The following is an 18,815-nucleotide window of genomic DNA, read 5'->3' on the forward strand; positions in this document are numbered from 1 at the left end:
ACCTGGGAAGAGACTATTGGCAGTTCCTTTAACCCACTTGGGAGAGTAATACACCAGGCAAAAAGGCTCCTGAGGTTAAAAGAAGTAGTTAAAATAATGGCAAATAAAACTGAAGAAAGTTTAAGAGCCCTGGCCAAAGAAACAGGGGCGATCCGACAGGTGGCCCTCCAAAACCGTCAGGCATTGTATATAGTGCTGGCGGCCAAAGATGGACCTGTGCTCTCATTGGAAAACAATGTTGTGTGTTTATACCTGACGATACCAATGAGGTAATAGATCACGCTAGCCACTTAGAACTAATCGCATATCTTCCCCATGAAGAGCCAAGTTCTTTATGGAAGTGGCTAAGTATTCTCTGGCATAGGAAACTGGTTGTTTCAGGGAGCCCTGACTATCCTATTTGGAATCCTAATAATTTTTGTATGTTTTCAGTTAGTCTCCTGTTGTACCCAAAATTGCGTAAGGCATGCCACTCAGGTGACTGCCCCAGAACAGAGTGCTAATATGATGATTTTGAATATTGCTGATGAACAAAGAGATAAAGAACGGTTAATATGTGGAACCCAGTAAAATTTTGGTCATGGCGTGAGCTTGACCAAAAGGAGGGATTGTGAAAGTAGAATTAATTATATTGTAAAAATAAGAATGGATTAAAGAAATGTTGTATGTACCTTTAGCAGAAATAAGAAATGTTGAAATACAGGTGCCAGGAAAAGAAACATTAGGCATAAACAATGGTGCTAATGGCGAAACATTAACAGAAGATGGGTAATAGTTAGTAAGGAAATAAGATATGCATGCCTAGCCCAGGTAAACTTATCTGATTCTGCTTCCTTTGTTATCTTGTTAAGTTCTCACCCTTTTATCTGTATAAATAAGATAGTTTGTGTCTTGCATGGTGCTCACATTATCTGGGTGTTATATTAGCAGAGCGCTGTGCTAATAAAACAGAGTGGTCTGACAAACTGTGAGTCCTGAGTCTAACTGACACAGTGATCTTCAAATACTTGAAAGGTTGCCATAAAAAAGATGGAGAAAAGTCGTTCTCTCTTGTCACAGAGGGAAGGACAAGAGGCGGTGGGCTCAAACTATAGCATAGCAGATTTAGACTAAATCTCAGGAAAAAATTCCTAACTATAAAAACAGTCGGACAATGGAACAGATGCCTTGGGAGGTTGTAGAAGTGCCTTCATTGGAGGTTTTCAAAAGGAGGCTGAATAGCCATCTGTCTTGGATGGTTTTTAGACAACAAATCCTGCATCTTGGCAGGGGGTAAGACCCTTGTGGTCCCTTCTAACCCTATGATTTAGGCTGTGAGCTCTTTGGGTGGGGACTCTCTCACTGTGGGTCTGTGCAGTGCCTAGCTCAAGGGGGCAGTGATCACTGATTGGGTCCTTTAGGTGCTGCCCAAATACGAGTTGCCAAGAAACAAACAGAGGAACTGCCACCCAGGGCCTGGAAAGAAAATCACTAGACACCTGCCCTCAGTTTGGAACAGACAGCAAAAAGCTTCCTGTCATGGGGGTCATGATGGAAGAGCACTAGGGCACATCCAATGGCTGGTCACTGGTCATTCAGCCCTTCCCATCACCCATGAGACCTGTTCTGCACCAGCAGGGTCCTGAGTCTGAGTGCAGTGTGAGACACAAAGACTAGCCTTCCTCTCTCTTCCTCCCCCCCCCCCCCCATTGCAGCAATATACCACACCAAATTTGTCTGGACCATAAATAAACCCTTGCTCAGCCCCATGACACTTCCCCATGCCCTTCCTAGCTGGTGGAAGAGAGTTGAGAACATCTGGGGCCTCCCACTAGCAAAGCTGGCTGAGGCAGACCACAGACAAGATGGAGAAGTGCATTTGAAAACTGGCCACTGGGGACCTGGGCAGAGCTGAGTCATGAAACATTTGTCTATCTCAGAGGCGCTAAAGAATGTTAGCCCTGGGAACAGGAGGAGACAATGAGTTTGTCCCACTTGAAAACCTTAGTTATGGGAAAGCTAGCTTTGTTATGTCCCTGCATCTTCTTTCCTGGGGTATTGAGGGGCCAGTCTCTCACACAGGAGATCTGGGAGTATCATGTGAAATCTGGGGGACCAGTGAAGAACCATGCACAGAAACTGACCAAGATGCTCCAGAGACAACCCCCACCTCCCGCAACACACACACACACACACTTTTTAATACCCAAGGGGACAGGAATCCTTACCCAGCGAGGTCACAGTCTCATAATTCTCCTGCATGACACCCCAGTAAAATGCTCTCTGACTCAGGTCCAGCAGAGCCCACTCTTCCTCTGTGAAATACACAGCCACTTCCTCAAAGGTCACTGGTTCTACTGTAGACATTTCCCTTCCCTTCCCTCTGGGGGAATGGGACAATCTAGACTTGGATGTTACTCTGCAGCCTGTCAGGGTGAGAAGGAGAATTAGCCCATTTCACACCCCAATTCCCCCCAGGTTCTTTCTTTGCAGACACATTCTAGACTCTGCCATGTCCCCACGTCTCCCCAAATGGTTCTGCAAAGATTTTCAAAAGCTAGCCTTGGCAGTTCATAGTCCCTGCACCTCTGGCCTTGCCGCATCAGTTATGAATGTAAAAAAATTGCTTGAGCCCAAGCACCTCTTACATTACAAATTAAGCACTGCCCAAAATCCACATTCATTTCTCTCAATAAGTTGTCTGAGATTCCAAAATACCAGAAACATTGGAATTCATTTCTGAATGCCTTTTATTCAGGTGCCTGAACACAGACTTAGAAACCTACCTTAAGGCTCTTGTATTTCAAGACCCTGGCCTGGTCACTTTATTCCAGTGCAGGTGCCACCTCTCCCACCAGGACTAATCCGACTGAGGCACTGTTAAAACTTCTGGGTAACAGAGATTTAAGTGAAGTCAATGGGACCACTCACATGGCCAAAGACAAGCATATAAGTGTTTACCTGATCAGATCTGAAGTTAGTACACACATCATATCTAAAAGAAAAAAAATCAGTGTGTACGCACAATGGAGATTTACCAACCCTTATAACAAAGAAATATCAAAACAGCTCTTTGAATATTATAGAGATGAGGGTGTCTGAGCCAGAAATTCTGTCAAATGTAGTTTCTAGCCAAAAATTTTAACATGCAAGGGCTGCTGAAAATTTTTTATGCATAGTGCTTCTTTCTCAAAAACAGGCTGGGTGTCTTTTCCTCAATGTTCCTACAATAAATTCACATCTGGACAGAAATTTTCAACCCTAAAGATGAGCATACGATTTGCCAGACTTAATCAGACCCAAGGACCATCTAGTAATTCTGAGCATGTTATAAGCAAAGGAACTGGCCCCTTCATGCTGAAGTTGTGCAGCCAAAGAGCAGAAAATCCAAGGAACCGCTTTGGGGGATCCCCCTGACACTGTCCCCCGGGCAGCACATTCCCCCAGCGGCGCGGGGACCAGGCAGAGGCAGGAACTGGCTTTTCCTCTCCCCGCCCCTCACCTTGTCCAGGAAAGTCAATCTGCAATGGGGTGCTGCAGGGAATGGGGCTTGGCAGGGCTGGGAGCCGGGAACCTCCCTCCCCACCTATTGCTCCTGTTGCCTATGCCAGTCTCTCCCCATCTCCCTCCTGCCCCCTCTTCCCTCCCCTCCCCTCGGGCTGGGAGACTCGGTCCCCGGCCCGGCCCGGGGTGTTCCCTCCCCGGAGCTGGCTCGGCTCCTGCAGGCGCTCAGGGGGGCAGAGCCGAGCCTGGGGAGTCAGGGAGGGCAGCAGCTCTGGGACTCGCAGACCCCCGCCCCCCCGGGAGCAGAGCTGGGGCGAGGAGGGGCCGGTGGTGCCGAGTCACTTTCCTGTCCGGCCCCGGCCCCGGCCCTGGCCCTTCCCCCGGGTCTCTCCCCTCACCTGCAGGCTCCGGCTCAGGGGCTGGTGGCGGCAGAGCCCGGGGCTGCCCCAGGGGCTGGTTTCAGCCCCCGCAGAGAGTCCCCCCGGCTGGGCACAGAGGGGCGCTAGGGAAGGGCTCTCCCCGCACACACCCCGCTGGGGAGCAGCAGCGGCTCAGCCCGGGCTCCCGGCTCACAATGGAGGCGGCAGCAGCGTGTGACCCGGGAAGCTCAGCCCCGGATCTCCGGCGGAGAGCAGCAGGCTGGAGCCAGGCGGATGCTCAGTAACAGCTGCTGAAGCCGCTGCCCTCACTCTGCCCGTACTCCCGCCAGACTCTGTTTCCGGCAGTGAAGGGGGCGGGGGGGTTGCTCAGGGAAAGGCGATGCAGAGAGAGGCCAAATCAGGGTCTAGCGTCCAGGCGCTGCGGGATGGGGCCGAGGACGGGGCCCCGGGATGGGGACAGAGGGGATAAAAGTTAGTGCAGACAAGGTGAGCCAGCTGCGGGGGCTGCCAGACGGGGGGGCTTGTGCTCCTGACTGGCTGGAACATCTCAGCTCCCCCTTCCCAGACCTGGGTGTTAAAGGCGCAGTGTCACGCCGTGCCTAGACAAGGCAGCTCTTCCCTGTCTGAAACGCCAGCTGAGCTGCTGAAGGAGACCGGAGTCAGTGAAATATTGTTGTAAACCACACACACAACACATACAACGCACACACAGAACGCAACACACACGCACACACAACACACAGAGAAATCATAATTTTCATCTGGTTTGGGTGTTTAAAAAAAATCTTTGGCAATTTCTGTGGCTGTAACATGCAGGCCTCGTAGGAGTTCACTTGTTTGACTTCTTGGAGTTCTGATTGCCAGGATTGGCCTCCCTTTCCTGTAATCCACTGACAATGTAGCTTCACTCCTTTTAATTATTTAATGTTTGCAATTATTTTTGACTCATTGCTTTTACCTCTCTAACATTTATTTTGGTTCACATTTTGTGCAGATGAATTGAATGTTGCTTCTTTAATGATTATAATAGCAAATAATCATGAGCAATATAATTGTTAAGATTAATAATTAATATTACATTATGCCAATAGCTTAAGCAATGGCGTCTCACAGTGAGTTCTAGTGCAACACTTCCTGTGTTTTACTGTGATTTTGTAATATGCATTTTTTCTCCATAGTACAAGTTTCTTATTTGTGATCATATGACTAAGGCTGACTGAGTTCTTGGGATGTCATCAGCATACAGGAGTTCCCATTTTCTTTGATACAGTGAGGATTGCCTTTCTCAGCTATGGTTTTGCCTGTCCTTGCAGCACCCCTGTGCTTTTTCATATTGCACCACTTGTGTGTAGAACTAACTTCCCAATATATTCAGTAAGGGCACTGTACTATCCTGTATGAAATTCCTTTCAAAGGCAAATTTGCACTGTAATTTTTATTAAATATAGATTTACACTATCAAAACTGTATGACTTGTGCACCAAAAATTATGAACTTTTAAAAAATAAATATATTTGGGGTTCTTTTTATCTGCCTTTTTGTTTCTGATCCTTTAGGGTGCACTGGTTTCATATTTTCAGGCTTTTTTTTTTGCTGCAGCCATGAAGGACTAGAAACTTTGTTGTTGTTTTTGTTAAGGAAAGCTGTGTTGCTCAACCAATCCTTTGATTCCAGTGTTGTCCCTGACCCTGTTCTCCTTCCCTTGGCAGTACGTTGTGATCCACCTTCCACATGCCTGCACAAGGGTTGTGGGTTGTGCAGGGGGCTGTGCTCCCCAAAGCATCCCTGTCCATTCCAGTGGAGGCATCAGGGTTCTCCAAAATCTGCTCTGGCTGCAGGACATGGTGCCATGCAGGAGAGTCAACAGCAGAGTGTGCTGGCACATGCACAGATGCAGTCACAGACGTGGTGACTGGCACAGCTACTGATGGTGGAACTGAACTATCCCTGGTGCTGGCCCATGTATTCAGCATCTGCTCCAGGATCAGTCCTGTTCCACGTTCCTACACTCTTAATCCAGGAACTTCTCCTTCACCCTCTTGAACTCCAGGTGCTCTTTGCTCCTGGGTGCCAAAACCCTGAAAAGGTCCTCCATGTTCCTCAGTGTGGATCAGTTCTAGCACCCAGAGTCCTGGGTGGGAGGCTTCGCCTAGCAGAAGTGCCTGCTGGTGGAATGAAACAGACAGCATATTAATTGTATTGCTGCAAGGAGAAAAAAATAAAGAATCCCCCCACTTGGCTTTCTGCATCTACACATGGTGTGGATTGCAATGTTTTGAAATGTGTATTTAATCCTTTATGAATTCTCCTGTGCAGACCCTCCTACTTCTGGCATCGGGAGAGCTCTACCCACACATCATAGTAGGAACAGTCATTTTATTTAAAAGAAAAAAAAGTGTTTAAAAAAAAAGCCACCCCTGGCTGAGGGAGGGTGGGCTGAGGTCATGTGAGGGCACAGTTACCAACTGGCTCTAACTTTGTTTCCGGCTGGGGAAGCCATAGAAGATATACATGGGTGTCAGATATAATAGGCCAAGCTGTGTGGCTCCTCCCATGCTCCACCCTGAGGCCCCACTCTCACTCTCCTTCTCCCGCAAGGCTGTCGGGGGCTCAGCTTGGGCTGGCGGCCTGGAGCTTGGGGCTTGGGACGGCTGGTGGCCTGGCCCTGGGGTGGCTTAGGCTGGTGCTTGGGCCGCCCAACAGCCCTGGGGTTGGGCCAGTGCTTGGGCTGGCTGGGGGATTGGTGCAGCTGGGGCGAGTGGGTTGGTGCTCCTCTGGCTGTGGGGGGGAGGAGGGGTCTTGGGGCTCCGGCAGGCAAGGAGGATAGAAGGGGCAAGATCTTGGGTGGAAGGGGTGAGGCCGGGGGCTAGCACCCCCGAAGGAGGGGTTTCACATGCTGCCCATGAAGATATACATATTTTGGAAATATTAGAATGGAAGAAGGAAGTAGTTTTCCAGGAAAGTGGTGGGATCCCATCATCTTATGCAAAGGAGATATTTAGGTGACTGAACAGCATGTGTGCAAATGAAGTGGTTCTGCCGGAGGGGGCTGGGGGGAAAAAGTTCTCTCTACCCAGACAACTGAACAATCGTTTGGAATTCCTGCTTCAGAGGGGAAAATCAAGATGTTGGAGTAGGATGCAGAGTCTTGCAAGTGGCAGAGTGGATTCCCCTCCCCCTCATCCTCCCACCACAGCTTGGAAGTCCAGAAAGTCCAGGAAGAGGCAGCCAGCTAAGAATGTTTGCTGCATGAAATGTCATCTGGCAGAAGTGGAGGAAAATCAGGACAATAAAACAGGCTGAGTGGACAAAAAGCAATGAGGACCACAAAGAATTTCACCACTCTCTGAAACCCAATGGACTTATACACCTGTGCTGTATGGGACTGTGCAGTACTGTGGTTTGCTAACCAAAGTCTAAGTGTAACATGACATTAGTGTTCTCGAATTACCACCAAGCTGCGCTTGCAAAGACATGCACTCATGCCTCCGAGGCCTATAGGCCTTTACTTGTTTTGCTAGCTATAATTGCAAACAGAACTTATCTGAGACATTAGGGTGTTGTATCTACATTTTTTTTCTCCCTTTGGCAAATCAAAAGTCCTTGAGTTAGGAAATGCCAGAATGAATGCTGCCCATGAAACCTTAATTCAGTCCACTTCTGCCCATGCATTATGCTGCAGTTTTAATTACACACAGAAGAAACCATCTGTGAACAGTTTGGTATAAGTGACTTGGCAAGCATCACATAGGAACTCAGTGGGAGAAGCAGGACTAGAAACCAAACCAAGCTTCCCAGGTGGTAGTCAACTGCCCTAACCACAAGCCCATCCTTTCTCTCATTGAAGGCCCCCCAAACCTTCCAACTTCTGCAACAAAAAAAGGCAGCAGTCCCACAGACAACAGCCTCCTTTACTACACAGTGGATTCATCTCCTGAGCAGACCCAGCCTATGCACTGACTGAGGCAGGGATCTTGTGAAAAAAATAATACAGGTTCATGTAATTAAAGACTGTATCATAGTACATATGCACAAGGGGGCCAAATTAAGATGGCATGCACAACATTTATTCTGGAATGTCCTCCCTTGAGAGTCCTTGACTTTGCAACCTTTAAGGATTAAACTTTGTATTTCCTAATTTTTAATAATTTAGTTTATTGATGAGAGCAGCCTTAACTAATGCTAAATGAGGGGTTTTTTGTTTGTAAATATCCTTTTTTAATAGAAAGAAAATCATTTATATGTGTGCCCTTTAAATAATAAAACACTTACATTTATGGGGTTCAATGCCTATTTTATTGCCACTCTTATCTTTGTGCAGCTCCATATTTCACCATTCAGTGTCTTGTTGACCAATATATTGGAAGTCATTAAATTAAATTGTATTCAAACAAAACATATTTTAAACTTCAAATGTACTGCAATGTCTATGACTTAAAAATGTGTAATGGAAAATGGAATAGGGACTTAGATCTCTAATTTCCTGGGTTGGTTTGTTTTGGAAAAGTAAGTATTGAGAAAGCCAGAGATCGCCCCCAGTTTGTAAGAAGCAGCTAGCCAATCTCCATAAGAAGGAGCTGTAATTTTGTACCTTATTTTCATGTGCCATCCAGTCAGGGGCGGCTCTACCTTTTTGGCCGCCCCAAGCAGTCATGCGCGGGAGGCGCCCCGGAGCCGCGGGAGCAGCGGACCTCCCGCGGGCATGACTGGAGAGGGACCGCTGGTCCCGCGTGGCTCGGCTGGACCTCCCGCGGCTGCGGACGGTTCGCGGGTCCGGCGGCTCCGCTTGAGCTGCCGCAGTCATGCCTGTGGGAGGTCCAGCCGAGCCGCGGGACGAGCGCCCTCTCCGCAGTCATGCCTGCGGCAGGTCCAGTCGTCCCGGGGCTCCGGTGGACCTCCCGCAGGCATGACTGCGGCAGGTCCGCCGGCCCAGCCTGCCGCCCCACCCCGACTGCAGGGGACGGGCCGCTCCTCGGCTCGCAGCGGCAGGATGAGCTGGGGCCCCAGCCTTTTGCCGCCCCCTAGATTTTGCCGCCCTAGGCACCAGCTTGTTTTGCTGGTGCCTAGAGCCGCCCCTGCATCCAGTCCCCACCAAAGGAGCCCTGCTGCTTTCACTGCAGTGCCTGCTGGGACCCTGCTTTGTATCAATGGGTGTGTGTGTGGGGGGGAGAGTCAGAGGGAAACCAATTAGCAAAGGCAGCCATTGCCATGACAACCAGGGTCATAGTAACCCTCCCCAAATGAGCAAAGGGGCTGGATGGGGGAGCACTGAGTGGCTGATTGTCTATGCTGTCACAGCGGTTCTGTTCTGGCAGGGGACACTGAATGTGTGCAGAGTGGGGAAAAGGCTGGCTTTTCCAGTGTGCTGGTTTTCCCAAATTTCTTGAAAAATCCACCCCATCCAAACACAGCCCGGGAATCCCTGCACACGCACAGCCATCCATGGCAGACATTTGGTTCCAATTCCCCATGTGGCAGGTTTACCAGAAAGGGTTTCTGAACAGAGCTGAGATGTGGAGGTACCGACCTGACTCAGTAAACCAGCCAGTTCTGACACAACCATAACTATGGTCTTAAACTCTATCAGTCTTGCTACTGTGAGATCATAATCCTGTGGTTGCATCTAGAGGCCTCATCAAAGGCTCAGAGCCCCATGGCGCTGGGCCCTGCAGCTCAGAAGGAGACAGGCGGACTAGATGTCATCTCAAAATAATCTGAGGGCAGTTTGTTCTTGTTTGTTGGAGGGGAGGGAAACGTCCCTCTGGGTCATCAGCAGGGACGGAAAAGAGGATTTCTGAATTTTAAAGCATGCACTCCTCAATTAAGTGGTTGTGACCCCCAGGTGGGACATGAACAGGGATCCTAGGAATCCGTTTGCCACAGAAAAATGCAGAATTTGCATTTTTACAGAGAATCTTTCATTTTTACATTTTGTGAAAAAATAAAAACATATACAGTAGAACTCCATTTTATCTGATCCTCCATTATCCAGCTCTCCAGATTAGCCAAACCACCAGTGCACACATAGGAATATGGGAAACTGATATTTCATCCCTGCCTCCTATTGCTGACAGTCTGAGCCCCTGTTGATGATCCAAATCTGGCCCCGGTCCCAGTTAGATCAGATAAATGGGATTCCGCTGTATATCAATAAAACATTGGGTTCAACTGATACCTATATATATTGGGGCTAGGGAAATGAAAGTTCAGCCTTTCATTTTAATCACAGAAAAAATTGGAGTTTTATGGTTTTTTTATTGGAGAATTGTGATTGTTTTTTTTTCCACAGTAAACTAGGAGTCCTGGTCATGAATGTCAGGAGGCCCAGCAGTAAGATCTCTGTGGCAGGGAACTGTCTCCCTGCCCCAGAGGACTGTTAGGAAGCAGTTTGGGGACCAAGGAGTCAGGGTTGTGGCTGCATCTCTTGTTTCTATCCCTGTGTGTGGGCAGGCTCCGAAGGGGCAGGACTTTCTTTGGGAGCAGTGAGGATGTAGTTCCCTCCCCCAGTAATCTGGGCAGAAACAAGTGGGCTCCTTGTCCTATTTTACACTCCACCCCCCCACCCCCCACTGTGACAGATTTCTGTTACCAATCTGCCTGAGGCATCAGGTGATCAGGCTGAGGCTACAGTATTGTTTGGGAAGGAGATGATGAAACACACCAAGTGTCAAAGTTTTAAAGCTTTATTAAGAAAATAATAAAATAACAGCAGAGTGCGCTGGGGGGGGGGTTCCCCACATCACTCAGAGGAAGGAAGAAAGTGTTAGTGCCCCCAAGCCCTAACCCACTTTCATACTCACACCCGCACTACCCAAGGCTGGCCAAGCCTGGGTGTAACGTCAGAAGAAGAGGGGGACAGGTGGACCGGAGTTCTTGTCCTAGGCCCAGGTTGCCCGGAGTCCCAGGGCCAGGGGGGGGGGCAGGGGGGCGGCCAGGAGCCCCCCCCCCGGGCCCGGGGGCCCCCCCCCACCTTTGGGGGAGGGGTGAGCGGGTCCCCACTCACCCAGGCCAGGTGCGCGGCTGCCGCGCCGCCGGGCGCCGGAGCTTTTCGCCGCGCGGTCCCAGCGGGGGTCTTCCGGACCGCTCTGGGGGGGCGCTGGCCGACTACCGCTGAAGCGGGAGCCGCGACGCCGCCGCAGCGCGGCTTCTGGGGTCGGGGCGGGGCGGGGCCCTTCTCCGCCCCCCGCCGCGCGTCCTGAAGACCCGGGCCGCGGCCTCGCCAATTACCCGCCGACCAGGCCAGCGCGCGCGGGTCGGCCGGCGGTAAATTCAGAGGGGCCCCGCGCCGGGGGCGGGGGCTTCAGTGGCGGGTCCTGAACGGAAGGGCCCCCCGCCGAAGACCCCGGGCCCCCGGAATCCTCTGGGCGGCCCTGCGGAGTCCGCTGTGATCTCTGGCTTGCTTTGGCTTTCGGGAAGGTTTTTAAGTCCTGTGTTCCTTTGGGGGTGTTTTGTTTAGGGACCTCTGCTCCTGATGCTCTTTGTACCAGTTAAAACCGACTTTTTGTGGTCTCCTTAACTTTCCCAAAACACACTGGCTAGACTTTGTTGTTTTTTGGAGGGTTTTTTGTGCTGGCCTTTGCTTGTCTCACTTGTTATGGGCTGCCTCTGCAGGTCTATTTAGCTGCATCTTCCTTTCTCATGGTTGGTTGTTGGATTCCAGACTCCCATCTTTGTCGGCAGGCAGCCAAGCGTCAGCTGTGAACTGTGGCTATGGGCTGGAGTCAGTGCCTTATTTTCTGACTGAGCGAGCTGGAGTGTTGAGTTAACCCATTCTCTGCTTTCTTCCTTCTTCCCCCTCTGCAAAGGAACACTGCAAAGGAATCTTCCATTCCATACTCACATCTTTGACCATCCCCAAAATGCCCTGTGATGCTAGCAACAGCATTAGCAATATACAGTGCTGATCTGCCTCCCCCTTGAGGGAGGGTGTGACACTACCCCCCATCCCAGATCTCCAACCCCACATCGCAGCAACAGGGATGCAGATTAGATTTATGTTCCAGCTAAACCAGGCAGTTAATACTGCTGCAATATCTAAATGATGCCTTTAGGGATTTGTCAGGGTTCCCTCCTCACTCTGAACTCTGGGGTACAGATGTGGGGGACCCGCATGAAAGACCTCCTACGTTTATTTCTACCAGCTTAGATTAAAACTTCCCAAAGGCACAAATCCTTTCCTTGTCCTTGGATGGTATTGCTGCCACCACCAAGTAATTTAGACAAAACTCCAGGGAAAGGGGCCACTTGGAGTCCCTGTTTCCCCAAAATATTTCCCCAACCCCCTTCACCCCCTTTACTGGGAGGATTGAGAATAATATACTAACCAATTTATTACAAAGTGAGCACAGACCAAACCCCTGCATTTTTAGAGCACTGAAAATCAATCAGGTTCTTAAAAGAAGACTTTTATTTTTTTAAAAAAGTAAAAAAATCACACCTGCAAAATCAGGATGGAAGGTAACTTTACAGGGTAAATAAAAAGATTTAAAACACAGAGAATTCCCCTCTGACTCTGCTTTCCAGTTACAAAACAGGAATGAAATTACCTCTTAGCATAGGGAAAATTCACAAGCTAAAACAAAAGACAATCTAACACATTTCCTTGCCATTACTTACAATTTCTGTAATTTTAGATGCATCATTTCAGGTATGTTTACAGGAGATGTTTTACCTGCTTGGTCTCTCTCTCTGTCCAAAGAGGGAACAAAGAAGAGAGCACAAACAACCCCTCCTCCTCCCCTGATTTGAAAGTATCTTCTTTCCTTACTGGTCCTTTTGGTCAGGTGCCAACCAGGTTATTTGATATCCTTAACCCCTTACAGGTAAAGAAGGGATTTTATGCTACCCTTAGCTGTATGTTTATGACAGGATTATTGCCTGAAGGGGGACAGTTCCCACCACTTGTTGCTATTGTTTTAGGCTGGCTTCAAGCTCAGGCAGAGAAATCTGCATCAGCCCCACTCCCTTCACATTTTCAAGGGTTTCTTTGCATACATGAGAGCTGGTGGGCATACTGTTTATTTTAAAGTGAAGTTAAGATTCTGGAGCACATTTATGTTTTTAGCAGGGGACAGAATTTAAGGAGCTGTTTGGGGAATCCCCCAATACTGTCCCCAGTCAGCACATTCCCCCAGCAGTGCGGGAACTAGGCAGAGGCAGGAACTGGCTTTTCCTCTTCCTGCTCCTCACCTTGTCCCAAGAAAGTCAATCTGCCCCAGGGTGCTGCAGGGAATGCAGCTGGGCAGGGCTGGGAGCCAGGAACCTCCCTCCACACTGATTGCTCCTGCTGCCCCTGCCAGTCTCTCCTCCCATCTCCCTCCTGCCCCCTCTCCTTGGGCTGGGAGACTCGTTCTCTGGTCTGATCCCGGGGCGTTCACTCTCCCGGAGTTGGCTTGGCTCCTGCAAGTGCTCAGGGAGCAAAGCCTGGAGGGTCAGGAAGGGCAGCAGCTCTGGGACTCGCAGACCCCTACCCGGGAGCAGAGCTGGGGCAAAGAGGGGCTGTTGGTGCAGAGTCACTTTCCTGTCTGGTGTAACGACACAAACCACACTGGCCCCAGCCCTTTCCCCCAGGTCTCTCCCCCTAACCTGCGGCTCAGGGGCTGGTATTGGCAGAGCCCGGGGCTGCCCCAGGGGCTGGTTCCAGCCCCCGGAGAAAGTCCAGCCCCGGCTGAGCACGGAGGGGCATTAATGCAGATCTCTCCCTAAGTACCGTTGCTTCCCTTTTCCTCAACAAAGCTCTTCCCTGCAGAAGTATCGGATTGCAACCCCCTGCCCTGCCCCGCAACTCACTCACAGGTAGAAGACGGGTCCCTGAAACTCTTCAACTGCTGTGACACAATCTCGCCTGATGCCCAGGTGCCCCAGAACAGCCGGAAGTGGGACCACAAATAACACAGGGGACAAATGGGAACCTACCCTCTCCCAGCTCCAGCGGTGCCAACCAGTCCTCCCTCAAACATCATGGCCCTTCTTGCTTCTTTACAAATGGGGCTTTCTGAGCCATTGGAGCTTAAGTTTACAGCAAATCAACCACCCCATGCTCCTCCCTGGATTTTCCAGATTCTGTCTTCTTCCTGAACAGAGAGGATCCTGCAGAACCAATACACCCAAGCCTGCTGCTACCTAGGGCTCCAGGCAGCCCGCTGGGCCATTGGGACTCTTCTGCTGTGAGGGATCCTCTGGGGCAATCCTGTGTCCCCACAGAAACACCCCAGACTCCCAGTGTCTCCTTATTTCCATTGGCTGGATCCACGGAGAGGGGAGGCCAGTGCTGATGTGGCCACAATATCTAAACTCACCTGTAAGTATCCCCTGGGGCCTGGTTCATGGGAGTGGCGAGCTTCCCAGCTTTGTGGGAGCTGAGCCCCCAGGCACTGAAGAGCACCTGCCTGAGCTTGGGCAGCCTGGGGAGGAGGTTGAGACGTTGCTGGAACTGACTGAATACAGCCAGGGAATTTGCTGGGATAACTCTGGGATGTCTGACAATCAGTTACAGGGTGGAATGCATGCTTGGGACAGGGACCAATCAATGGTCTGAAAAAACAGCTTTTGTGGGACTTTGTGCACAGCCCTGACGGGGGTGCCTGGGATGGGGTGATTGTTATGAATTGTACTACGGGAGCACCTCAAGGTGTTGAGAACCAGACCCTATTGTCGGGATGCGCAGACCCCGAGAGGGTCCCTGCCCCAGATAGCTCACAGTCTAAACAGAGCAGGCAGGATTATTACCCCCCATTACCCCCACGCAGGGAAACTGAGGCACATACAGATTATGTGACTGGCTTGAGGTGATACAGGGAGGCTGAGAGAGCGGTCCCAGCGCAATGCCACAACCAGCCTTCTTGCTACGGACTCCAGGTCTGTGACTCCCCAGCAAAATTGCTTAGAAGGGGAATGGGTCAGAAATGACTGAATCCATAACCGTCACTCTGGCCCAGTTACAGATGGGCTTACTAATTCCTTTCCTGGGCCCTCCTGGGGCATGCATCTTCGAAGAAATGTTCTTCTGTTGTTAAGTCTGTGATGTGGTTTCTTTTGTGCAGGGAGGGGCAAGCAGTTAGGTGAAGCTTGCAATCTGCTTTCATCTCTCTAACTAGTAACTTCTGGGGGAAGGCTTGCTCCTGGGGAAACAGACTCTGGAGTTTGCACTGAGATTCCTGAAGGGGGTGGGGAAAGGGAAGAGGGGGTTCCCTGCATGCTGTTTGTGACCACTTCTACTCCAGGACTGATGTATATAATGTAATTACAAAGTCCCAGAGCAATGTGCTTCCTGCTGCCATTCCGGGCTCCAGGCAGCCTCCCTGTGGCCAGGTTCCCATCAGCCCCAGACCACTTATATGTCAGGGATCCCCATTGATAATCCTGGGTCCCAGTAGTGTCCCTACCGCCAGCACCCCCGCACAGGTGTTTGTTACAGAGTGTATGAACTGCAGGTGTATTCCTACATTGATGCACATGACCTGAGTCATTGTTTCCACACTTTTTATTGGGTAGCTTTTTTATTTAAAAAAACTCCTAATAACCCTGGGAATTATTTTTTGCTAACATTTGCTACTTACATAACAAGTGGCCAGATCTCCAACAGCGTTCAGCTTGTACGTAGACCATCCTGCACACTGAGCTAGTCAGAAAATCTGGCCTCGCTTGTGGGTGCTTTGGCCCATAAAACTTCATGGGATGAAGTCGCCTAAATCTGCTCCTTTCTAAGCTCGCACTCCTCTGTCCCCATCAGAAGTAACTTTGGGGTCTCCTCTCTGGATCCCCATTACAGCAGATAGTGGCTCTAAGTCACACAGAGATAGGATTAGGTCCTCAGAGACCAGTTCTTGCTAGACATTGGAGAATCAGCATCCCATGTTTGATTTCAGCTGCAGACATCAGTGCTTAGATTAGTGCATAGACTTTGTGCTGGCCCTCTGTGCAGAGAGGAATTATAGCTGGGCCCTCCAAAGGAGCTTAAAGGAGTTAGGCACTCGTATGCATTGACTTGACCCTGCAGGCCATGAACATGCAAGCCTAGGCACCTGAAATTCATTGATGTCAATGGGTGCTGGGTACCTAGAAGCTTTTGAAAATCCCACTAGGTGCCTAAATACCTTAAAAAATCTGGCCCTATGTGCTGAAGTTTCCTCTTCAGTCCAAGGGTTACATGCACCAGCCCAGCCCTGCTAAATAATGCTCAGCCCATAAGGGCATATCTGCACGATGCTGTAGGCGGTGAGAAGCCTCCAGCACAGAACAGCTAATGCCTAGCCCCCGCCATCTGGACGCGAGAGCAATGCAATGCCTTCTCAGTCCAAGCAATGATTGAGAGCTCAGCACAGACCAACACAGGTCTCAGAGGCACCATACGGATTGAGCTGCTGACACCCATGAGGATCTGAGAAGTGTCTCAGGGACTGTGTCAGCTGGTTGGGTGTGTGGCCCAGGGCTGTATGTTGTTTTTGTCTTGGGGGACGGGGTGGAGTGATAGGGCCAAGGGGAACCCCTTTCTTAGTGCTGAAATCCAACACCCACAGGAACTTACTGACCATGAAAGCTTCCGCTGCTCAAATCCTCTGGCATGCAGAGACGTATGAAGGAAAAGGGCCTCAAATTCTACATATCAAAAGGGTTCAGGCCTCATGTGTCCCTTGTCCAAGGACTCACACACAAAACAGTATGTCAGCATTGACAGCAAAACTGCCACTGTTCAGCACAGTCTCTCTCTCCTCACAGGTCACAGTGACAAGGGCTCTTTGTTACTTTTCGAAAAACAACAACAAAACCCCACTAACTTATTATTGAAGGATTGTTGCTTCAGAAAACTAGCTTATGCAAAAGGCCGGGATGGAAAAACATTTACCAAAGTGATTCCTGAGTTGACTCCATTACCAACAACAACAACAAAGAAGTCAATAAGGAGGCATCAAAGGCAAATTCACTTGCACAAACTCTTGAGGGTGAACTCTCAGAAGGTGGTGAGGGAGAGAACAGTGCCTCGGCAGACGACTCATGCACCATACGCCCTCTGTCCAAAAGGGCTCACACATACAGCTGTGAAAACAGAGCCCTGGCACATGCAGATGTCTCACTCACTATGTGCCCTCCATCTGGAGTGCTCATGCAGGCAGCCGTGTATGCTGGCCACAAGATCAGCTCTCCTTGCAGGGAGCCACGTCCCCTCAGATACCCAGAGCTGCTCAGCTGGATCTAAGTAGGGCACTTATAGCGCTTCTCCCCCGTATGGGTCCTGTGGTGTCGGATGAGGTCCGAGCTACGGTAGAAGCTCTTCCCACACTGGGCACAGGCGTAGGGGCGCTCGCCAGTGTGGATGCGCTGGTGGGTGACGAGGTTGGAGCTCTGGCTGAAGCTCTTGCCGCAGTCAGGACAGGTGTAGGGCCGCTCTCCTGTGTGCACGCGGTGGTGGGTGATGAGGGTGGAGCTCTCGGTGAAGCTCTTGCCACAGTCGGGGCAGGTGTAGGGGCGCTCGCCGGTGTGGGTGCGCTGGTGGCAGATGAGGGTGGAGCTGTCCACGAAGCTCTTGCTACACTGGGGGCACTGGTAGGGGCGCTCCCCAGTGTGGACACGCTGGTGCCGCATGAGGGAGGAGCTGTCATTGAAGCTCTTCCCGCACTGGGTGCACTTGTAGTGCTTCTCACCAGTGTGGATGCGTCGGTGCCGCAGCAGGGTGGAGTTCTCGCTGAAGCTCTTCCCGCAGTCACCACAGATGTAGGGCTTCTCGCCAGTGTGGATGCGTCGGTGCCGCAGCAGGGCTGAGCTCCAGATGAAGTTCTTCCCGCAGTCCCGGCAGGCGTAGGGCATGTCGCCCATGTGGACCCGCTGGTGCTGCACAAAGTAGGAGCTGTCGCTGAAGCTCTTGCCGCACTCTCCACAGACATAGGGCCGCTCGCCTGTGTGGGTCTTCTGGTGCCGCACGTGGGTCGAGCGGATGCTGAAGCACTTCCCACACTCCTCGCACTGGTAGGGCTTCTCGCCTGTGTGGGTGCGCTGGTGCTTGATGAGGGTGGAGCCGTGGCTGAAGCGCTTCCCGCAGTCGGGGCACTCGTATGGCTTCTCGCCAGTGTGGATGCGCCGGTGTGCGATCAGCGCCGAGTTCTGGTTGAAGCTGTTCCCACACTCGGGGCACTTGTAGGGTCTCTCCCCAGTGTGAATCCGTCGGTGGATGATGAGGGCTGAGCTGCTGCTGAAGCTTTTCCCGCAGTCCTCACACCGGTAGGGCCGCTCCCCGACATCTTTGAGCTGATTGACACCTCTGCCCGGGTGGGATGATCTGCTCTTTCCTGTCCCTCGAGGGTTTCCCTGCTCAGGACTCTGGGAAACGTCCCTTTCGGCTCTTCCTGATACCACGCCATGTGGTTTCCCTGGCTTGGGATCTTCCTGCTGAGGGGTCTCCTCCTCGCTCTCACTCCCCGTACCATCACCTGCTGGGACAGAGAGAGAATGCAGACAGGAGTCACTCCCTGTGCTGGGGGGAAAGGGAACCTCAGAGAGGGAGGAAGAACCCCAAATAACTACTAGAGAGAAAAATCAGGAGAGAGTTTCTTGGCCACAAATCATCCTTCCTGTTGCGATGGTTTCCTGGCTGATGTAACCAATTCCTCACCTGTGCAGACATCACTCAGGAGTTCCAGTTCCTCAGAGTCCTGCAGATCTGGGGTCCACAGCTCTTTCCTCTGCTCCATCCAGGAGATCACATCAGGCTTGGTGACGGGAAATCCGGCTTGGGGGAAAGAACAGGCAAGATCAGGGCTTGCAACACAGCCAGAGAATATTTATTATAGAGACGTGATTTAAACCCCAACTCTGTGCTGGAAGTTGGGAGGAAAGGTCCATGGACATGCTCTGGGAGAGTCAGATGTCTGCTGGCGGATGTGTTGTGTCACTATCGCAGATTCAGAGATTCCAAAGCCAGAAGGGACCATTGTGTTCATCTAGTCTGACCTCCTGTAT

At 50.8% G+C, this 18,815-nt stretch overlaps 1 protein-coding gene across 1 annotated transcript in view; it reads right to left on the reverse strand.

Annotated features, from left to right (window-relative positions):
- LOC120383121 (zinc finger protein 271-like) overlaps positions 1–18,815 on the reverse strand; it is a 42,064-nt gene that overhangs the window by 15,174 nt on the left and 8,075 nt on the right. The window contains exons 2-4 of the mRNA XM_039500746.1: positions 18,469–18,585; positions 17,064–18,289; positions 2,208–2,430 (exon numbers count right to left, since the gene is read on the reverse strand). Coding sequence (XP_039356680.1) covers positions 2,208–2,430; positions 17,064–18,289; positions 18,469–18,547 — 1,528 coding nt within the window. The 5' untranslated portion in view covers positions 18,548–18,585. The remainder of the gene's footprint in view (positions 1–2,207; positions 2,431–17,063; positions 18,290–18,468; positions 18,586–18,815) is intronic.

The sequence above is a fragment of the Mauremys reevesii genome, linkage group 15 (assembly GCF_016161935.1).
Source record: "Mauremys reevesii isolate NIE-2019 linkage group 15, ASM1616193v1, whole genome shotgun sequence".
Lineage (NCBI taxonomy): Eukaryota > Metazoa > Chordata > Testudines > Geoemydidae > Mauremys > Mauremys reevesii.